The sequence below is a fragment of the Parus major genome, chromosome 2, assembly GCF_001522545.3.
Source record: "Parus major isolate Abel chromosome 2, Parus_major1.1, whole genome shotgun sequence".
Classification (NCBI taxonomy): Eukaryota; Metazoa; Chordata; class Aves; order Passeriformes; family Paridae; genus Parus; species Parus major.
Window position 1 is genome coordinate 91,614,866 of NC_031769.1, and position 8,154 is coordinate 91,623,019.

At 48.6% G+C, this 8,154-nt stretch overlaps 1 protein-coding gene across 1 annotated transcript in view; it reads right to left on the reverse strand.

Moving 5' to 3' along the window:
• PARD6G (par-6 family cell polarity regulator gamma) overlaps positions 1 to 7,453 on the reverse strand; it is a 65,363-nt gene extending 57,910 nt beyond the window's left edge. The window contains exon 1 of the mRNA XM_015617095.2: positions 7,311 to 7,453. Within this exon, the coding sequence (XP_015472581.1) occupies positions 7,311 to 7,382 (72 nt within the window). The 5' untranslated portion in view covers positions 7,383 to 7,453. The remainder of the gene's footprint in view (positions 1 to 7,310) is intronic.
• Between the last annotated feature and the right edge of the window lie 701 nt (positions 7,454 to 8,154).

The window sequence follows — 8,154 nt, forward strand, 5'->3', positions numbered from 1 at the left end:
CAGCTGCAGAGAAATAATTTGATGCAGATGCACGCACACCCCTGGCCAGACCTGAAGGGGGACTGGGAACAGCTGTGCAGGGCGGAAGCAGGAGGAATGGGCACAAGGCTGGGTGGCCCTGGGGCTGGTGCACCACACCCTTCCCCAGACATTTCTGCTTGAGTGAACTTCAGGCATTTCCAATGGGAACGCGAATACCTCTGCACCGGGAGATTTTGCCTTCACTTAGAGGGAGGCAATGTCTTCCGAGGTACATTTCATCTTTTAACTTCTGGCTTGCCGTTGTAAAGGTAATTAGAGGCAAGCAGTGAATCCTAGGAAAACCCTTCTCGGTTCCTAAAAGCTCAGATTAAGTGCACACAAAGTCTCTCGCAAAGGGAACGATAAGGGACTACAGAGGAAGGCACTATTAATTGCACCTCTGAAGAACTCCTTGGAGCTAGCAAGTCCTAGAGCCTGTTAGACAGAACCTCCACAGGTATTTTAACCTCATACGGGAGACATTCCTTTCTGACTTGGCTGTAAACAACATTTAAATTTCTGAGGTGCTCTTTAAAGTTGAAAGGTCCATTGTTCAGTGTCCTTTAGGATTGTTTCAGTGTGGTGAGACTAAATTTGAGAAGATTACTCACATAAAACAGACTGGCTGGACAAAGTTTTAAGCAGATCAGAAATTCCAAAGTTACTAGACTAAAAAGTATTACAAATAGGAGAGAGGCTGGAAGCAGGATCAAGAAAGCATGGGAATACTGGAACACAACATAGCAGCCTTCTGGTGCATGCCAACTATCCAGTTAGTACCGCTGGTACCCAAGCCCATAGCAAAACACTTGTTTCAGGCACACTGTTAGAGAACTAGCACCTTTCTGTGATATGACAAACCTGAGCACCAGAGCATATCCTCCACCACACCATGCTCTGTGACACCAGGTAGCTCAAATGTTCCAGCCTTCCCTGTAACTCCTAGAGGCAATACTGCTGCCACAGTGCCAGAGTACGGGTCAGAGAAGCAAGTTACATTGTGCTGCTGCTTATTGCAGCCATCACCTGAACAGAAGCATCACAAGATGACTTGTCTGTGCCACCCTTTTCAGCTGAAAGGTTTGACCTCCCATCTGTAAGGGCAGCAAGCATGCACAGGACACACTGCTGCTGTGGCTCAGCTGAAAGCTGTGGTCACTTTCTCTCATGTCACCTAGCAGACAGATTTAAGGTTATTAGGTATGACCACTTCAGAAAGCTATCCTACTATGAAAACAAAGATTTCTTCGTAATGAGAAAGGAACCAGGAGTTTAGTAGGTGCTATTTAGCACATCAGAATAAGCACAATACCTGCTGTGAGAAGCCCAGCAAACTGGGAGGGAAAGGAACAGAGGCAAAACTTCTTAAGAGATTAATGTTTACAGACTCTTTCTTTTGACATGTTTTGCAACAACCCAGACCGTCTCAAGTTGCTATTACTGTGGCACACTGTCTTCATTTGAGAGGGGGAAGCACTGCGGTTTTCTGAGTCCGTGCCACATTTGGTTTGCATATAATCGAATATGTTTTCAAGCTCAAAAACAGAAGTCAAATCAGATGGTTACAGGGCTTTTTACTGCACTTATTTTAGTTTAATGCCAGGTATGACAAGTATGACCTTAACTTGGAAAAATCTAAAGTACTGCTTAAAAACTTTAAGCAGACTTAAAGTCTGTTTTAACATTCCGTAGTTCTGTAGCGTTTAAAAAGAGTGCTGCTTTTTGATCTATTTTGAAGTGTGCTACACATGGAAAACTTTCCTTAAAACATCATAAGGCCTGTACAGCTTCAGGGTTAGAGTGAAATCAAAGTACAAAAGGCTGGAAAACACAATTTGTAGGCCTGTCTCAGTTAACACCAGACAGTGCAGAACCAGACCTTTAAAACCTCTTCAGAGAGGGCTGTTAAAAGTCAGCTTGCTCTTAGTGCTATTGCTGCACTTTTAACACTGCTTAAAATGTTACACTTTATCGATTTCAAATACACAATGTGTATAGCTATACTGCCATAGCTCAACAGCCATGTGGACATGCAATGCCAGCAACTTTGGAGGGAGGGGAAGATGCAAAAGGTTTAAACCATCCATCTTTACGTAACAGCACAGGCACACTTCTTCTAAGAAAGGGAGACAACATGTGAGCAGGACAAAGCACCCAGAAGCTGTTTGAATACTACATCTACCTGGCAGCTGGGCAGGCTTGCTAAAGCACTGACTGTGCCTCAGACCAGCCTCAGCTGCTAGTGACCTGCTAAGAGCACAGAGCACAGCTGATCCCGAACATGCTTTTTGTCTTTGAACAGCGTATTAGTATCCTGCCTACTCAGGGCATATCAGAAAATGATTGAAAATTTATTAATAATCCATCTGCGGCACCCGTCTAAACACCAATATTTAATGAGAGTCGAAACAGGATAGGAGAAGAGAGTATAAAAAATATGGTTATAATTAACTGGTTCTATTTATCTTAATGGGTTTGTTTATAGTAGTAGGATGTTAGTCACATTATTGTTAATTTGTAAATCAGTTTGCAATGCAAGAAAACATGACACTATTAATAAGGCAGAAATGTGACAGTCAGCATGTGAGTCAGGTAGCTGTGTTTTTACAATCCTCAGCCACTATCAAAAGTTCCATTGTCCAAGAGGCTTCATCAACAACAAAGGGTTCTTTTGCAAAGCTTTTATCAGGGAACGATGAGTACATTTAGGCATCTTTTAAACAATGAAAATTAATTCTTACTAGTACATAGAGTTCACAGGAATTCATATAGTGGTAACAGAAAAACAGTACTCTACTGCTTTTAAGCCAGAAACATGGACTTGTCAGTTTCAAAGTGGAAAAAAAACCCAACAAAACAACACACACTTTCACAAATAATTCAAAGTGCTGTCATTTAAAGGCCTGAGGCAATCTTATACTTCCACTATTCCAAAATACCTAAGAGATTGGAAAAGAAATGTACATTTGGGCAGACAGTTACCCTCCTGTTTGAAAAACTGCATATAATATTCAAGGGAACAAAAAATAAAACCTCCTTTCACTCAGAGCAAGACAAAAGAAGACTGGCTACATGGAGTTATAATTCAAGACAAGTTCCACCACTAATGTAGGAATTCTGATTTTAAAAGCATTTGTTCTTCTGTAGGCTTATGTTCACAGGCAAAGAAGCCTGTAACCTCTCTGTAAGCTACAGACAGAAAATGAAAAGTACGTTAAGAACTCTGCCTGTGGTCACAAGATCCCAAACAAAACAAACACAAAAAGCCCCACACATTGCAGGCACTGGAGCTCATGGTAAAAGGGGAAAAAAGGGGAGAGAAAGGGTCATCTGGAAACCTTTTTCAGAGATTAGAGGCAGTTTCTTGAGGTGGACAGATACTTCACTTGTCACCCAACAGAGGAAAGGAGCCGGTGAGTAGTAGACACATGAGAATACACAGTTCTTCTAAGCCAGCAAGATAATGTGTTTTCAGATCCTTTCTAAAAGGGATGAAACATTAATCCTGAGCTACAGAGACAACACCTAGATAAGAGCTGAGCTTCTAATTTATTTTGTCGTGAAAGACAGGAGAGAAGGGCTAGGGTGTAATTACAATTCAATTAATATTTTCTTATGACATGTGCCAACTTCTAAGCAGGTTTCTCTTTACCCTTCCTCTCTTCTATCCAGCAATAAGCTTTTAAGAGTTTTGATTTTAAGGCCAGCTCTGAGGATGAGGCAGAGCAAGAGAGAAAGCAGGAAGCCAGATAGAAGGGGACTTCTTAAAGCAGAAGACTGCAACAATTTCCACCACTGCCATGTCTGAAAACAGAGGTGTGCACAGACAGCAGAGGGTTTTTCCCTTCAGTATTTGCCGCAGCACAGAGATCCATGAAGCTTTTGTAGCCCCTTACAGTCACTCAGAGGAAAAGTGACTTGACATACACCAAAAGGTACAACACAGTGCCACAAAGCCCATCCTTCTGCAATGACATACCCAGAGAATACAACACTGCCCGTGTCACCACCATGTAGTCACACACATAAAAAATCCACGGACACAAGAATCATGAGCTGAAGCATACTTTGGGCCACGTTCCCAGCAGGGGTGATGGGTCAGGCTAGGTTCAGCAGAGGTACAGGCTGGTTCAGACCCGCTGAAATCCGATCATCCACAAACCTCACAGGTCCGCTGGACAAAAAAAGAGGAATACCGCCTGCAGCTTTTGGCCCTCTGGCACAAGAGGGATGTCAAAGACAGGAATGAGTTCAGCCATCAAGATGCTCCCTCCTCCTTTCCCCCTACCGCCCCCTTCCAACACACAGATACATACACACACACACACACACACACACATACGCTCTGCTTTTACCAACCCTCTGGCATGCATCGAGAACCTTATAACTTCAGGATACTTGGGGATTTCCAGAGAAGTGTCTTATCCAGTATGCAACTTAGTGCTGACAAACTCTCCCCTTCCAATAATCAAGGGCACAAACTGACGTTCAAGAACTTGTTTTTTGGAGAAAAGGGAAGAAATTCAGAAAATCCAGAAAAACCAGGTTTCACAGGAGCCGTTTCTGAATTGTGACTAATGTAAGACACCAGCAGGATGTTGGTTTATTCTTAAGTAGGAACCACCTGGTAATCAAAACAGAGGCAGGGACATCAAAGTTTGCAGATGCTGGGGTTATCTCCCATCCAACTCCTCAAAAACATTTTTCCCAGAGCTCCTTCTGCTCAAACTCAGTCTTCAGAGGAGAAAATCTATTTCACACCATTGTGTAAAAGCAGCACTCTCTCACACTCAGCTCCTCTGCTAAAAGGGATTCCACCTGCCCACGGACTGCCACTTCCCCAGCCTTTGAAAAGCCACCAAGAATCCCTTGATCCCCAGCCAGCAGCATGCCCCGGCGCAGAAGCTGAGCTGCACCCACCTCCACTCACCTGGCAGCCTGCGCTCTCAGGCGATAGCTGCAAAATCATGAGTTCTCAGACTCAACTTTCAAGTTCCCAGGCAAGCCCAGACAGGCCTCATACTTACAAAACACAGGCAACTAAGTGTTTAAAAGGTTGAACTACACAGGGCTACCAAAAGTAGCATTACTGAACCTTTTTGTTTTCCCAGCCTCAGACAGTCCATGCAAACAAAAAAATCTCAACACTGTATTTCTAGATGACCACAGCATAACAACACAGTGATCCACAAGGACAAGGCTGCCAGCATCACAACCCATCCTACAGGAGCACTGTGTTTTTAAGAGGTATAAGGTGTTTTTTTTATTCAGCACCTTACCAGGTACCATTGGCCAGAGCTTTTCACTGGACCTCCTTTGGATCACTGTCAGAGGGAACCTATGACCTTCACAGGCAAAATAAAACTATCTTGCAGTGTCAGCACCAATAGCCTGCTAAATCAACAGCCTAGCTGTTATTGTGCCCAAGTCATGCTAACAGTAAAACTCACCAGCACTAGGAAATTCAACAGCACAGCTTCCACTGACACACACTGCAGGTTCACAGATCATTGCTGTAGGCCCTAGATGGGGTATTTTGAATTTAGCCTCTACTTTAAGTTTTCTTCCAGTGCAGTTTCCATACTAATTTCGGGGCCATCAGCAGTGACAACCCTGAGCTACAGAAGGCCTTCAGTAAACCCATCCCACTCGTACAAGTTTATTTTCCTTCCCTCCAAAAATCCACAATCATTCCTAGGTTACAGTCTCCCTACACATCACTCTGTGTCTATATAGCCAGGTGGCATTCACTTGTAGAATTCCTGCAGCTATAAGAGAAGCTACAAGCTCTTTACTATAAGGTTGCTTTCTAATTGCTAATAGAACAAACTCAAGCTATGGCAATACTGAAGTAGAAGAGAGGAGGTGAACTTAAAAATTCTCTGTGTAGTTAGTAAAGGTTTCAGTTTAACACTCATAGAATGTAAGAGGTCTAATTCAGAAGATGGGATCTGGAGCATTTGGGAGCCACAAGGAATGTTGTGGGTGGGTTACATCTTAGAACCAGTACAAGCCGAACCAAAACTTTCCAGCTATGGAAGCAGAAAGAAAACTTTCTATGCCAGTTGAGCCCTTTCAAGTGGCAATAGGAAGTTAGGAAATAAGGGACTGAACCCACATTTCAGGTGCCCTGTTTAGAAATTATTAGAAGCTCCCTTGGACACAAGGTACTTCTCCCACTGAAGCCACCTCTGCTCTATGTGTTGCTCGAGGCCATTTGATCTGAATACAAATTTTAACAGCAGAAATGGACAAAAATGAGCAGCACCAAGCAGAAAGGCCCAAAGACACTACCTTCAACACCATCTCAGCAGGTGATCAGAGACTCCAGCAAAGGTTAACGCTATCCGTACTCTTTCCAACTTCCGCATTACCTACACCTTGCCTATTTTATGTGTATAAAACACGGGGTTTCGGGGAGATTTCTCAGTTTTGCTTAAATGCTACTTATTTTATCCCTCGGAGGCACAAGCAAGATTTTGATGTGCTGGTTCAACCGAGAGCGACCCAAGTCTTTCGACGAGAGCTCAGCGAGACCAACATCAGGCACAGTCACCCGACACCGTCCTTTGGGCCAGCTCCGGCAGCTTTGCCGATCTCGGCTCCTTCCCCAGCACCACCAGCGTGCACAAGCTGATGCCGGTGCCGGCATCCCGGCACAGCCGCCGCAGGAGGGGGAAGCTCTCCGCAGGTCTCCCTCTGGCTCCTGCGGCTCGGACCTACGGCAGGACCGCGGCGCCGTCAGCACCGGCGGGGGAACCCGGCCCTTCTCCCTCCCGCTCCTCCGCTCCGCTCCTCAGAAAGGGCCGAAGCACCCATCCCGCCCACCGGGAGCCGGCCGGAGCTCCGGGGGGCTGAAACGTCCCGGGGTGGGGCGAGAGCGGCGCCGCCGCCGCGCCTCCCGGTGCCCCCGGGCCGAGCCCCGGCCCGCCCGCCAGGCGAGGCCAGCGGCGCTTCCCGAGCCGCCCCACGAAGTTACGGCCGGAGTCCCCGCGGCGAAACAAAAGATGGAGCAGGAGCGGCGGGCGCCGCGCCGGGGGCGGGCGGGGAAGGGTCGCGCCGCCGCCTCCGGCCGGGCAGGGGCGGCTCGCCGGGAGCTGCGCCCGGAGCGCTGATCCCGCCTCCCCGCCAGCCCGTCACCGCTCTGCGGGCTGAGCCTGGGACACGGCTCCGGCCGCACCGGGCGGGGAGGGGAGACACGGGGGAAGGTGGGGGGGCTCCCCATTCATTTTCGAGAGCACCACCGGGCAGGGGCGCTCCCGGCCGAGGCCGCGCCGCGGTCTGCTCACCTTACTCTTCACTTCCACCGCGCTGCACTCCAGATACCGCAGAGTCTGAGATTTGTTGAAACTCCGGTTCATCTTCCCGGCCCAACTGCCTCCCCTTCCCGCGCCGCCGGCCCCGCTCGCGCCGCGCTCCGCTCCCGCGGCCACTTTGTTCCCGGCGCGCGCGCGCGCGCGCCAACGGCAGCGGCGGCGGCCGCAGGGATCCGCGCGGGGCTCGCGCTCCGGCTGGGCCGGCGGCGGGCGGGCGCCTTGGGCCGGCGGGACACGCCCCGGACACGCCCCGGACACGCCCCGGACACGCCCCGGACACGCCCCGGACACGCCCCGGACACGCCCCGGACACGCCCCTCGGCGGCCGCGGGGCTCGGGCGCTGCCGGCGGAGCTACGGAGCAGCAGGAATTGGTGCGGGAAGCGGCGTCTGGAGCGGCCGGCGGGCCCCGGTACCGCAGCGGCGCACGAAGCGCAGAGCGCACCCGCGGCACCGCCGGACGGTGGCTCCCCGGGTGCCCCCCAGCGCCCGGAGGTGCCCGCACAAACTTTTCCAGACAGCGCTGATTGTTCTTGAAAGAGGGTTGGGATCTGAAAAGTGCTGCGAGTCATTAATTTGAGACCACAGATCACCAGGTTTGGGAGGAGAGTTTCCACCACGCCCTCCTTGAAATAAATCGGTGGACTGCCTCCCTCTGCTAGCACCTCTTAGTAATTAGGTAGGTTATTAATTTGAGAATCTCGAATATAACTCGAAATAACTTCTTTACGTCTTCTGCCAAGGATCTTTTTAATTTTAACAGACCTTCCTTCAGTCAGCATCTTTTAGTCACTGAGAGCTTTTGAAAGCAGTATTTT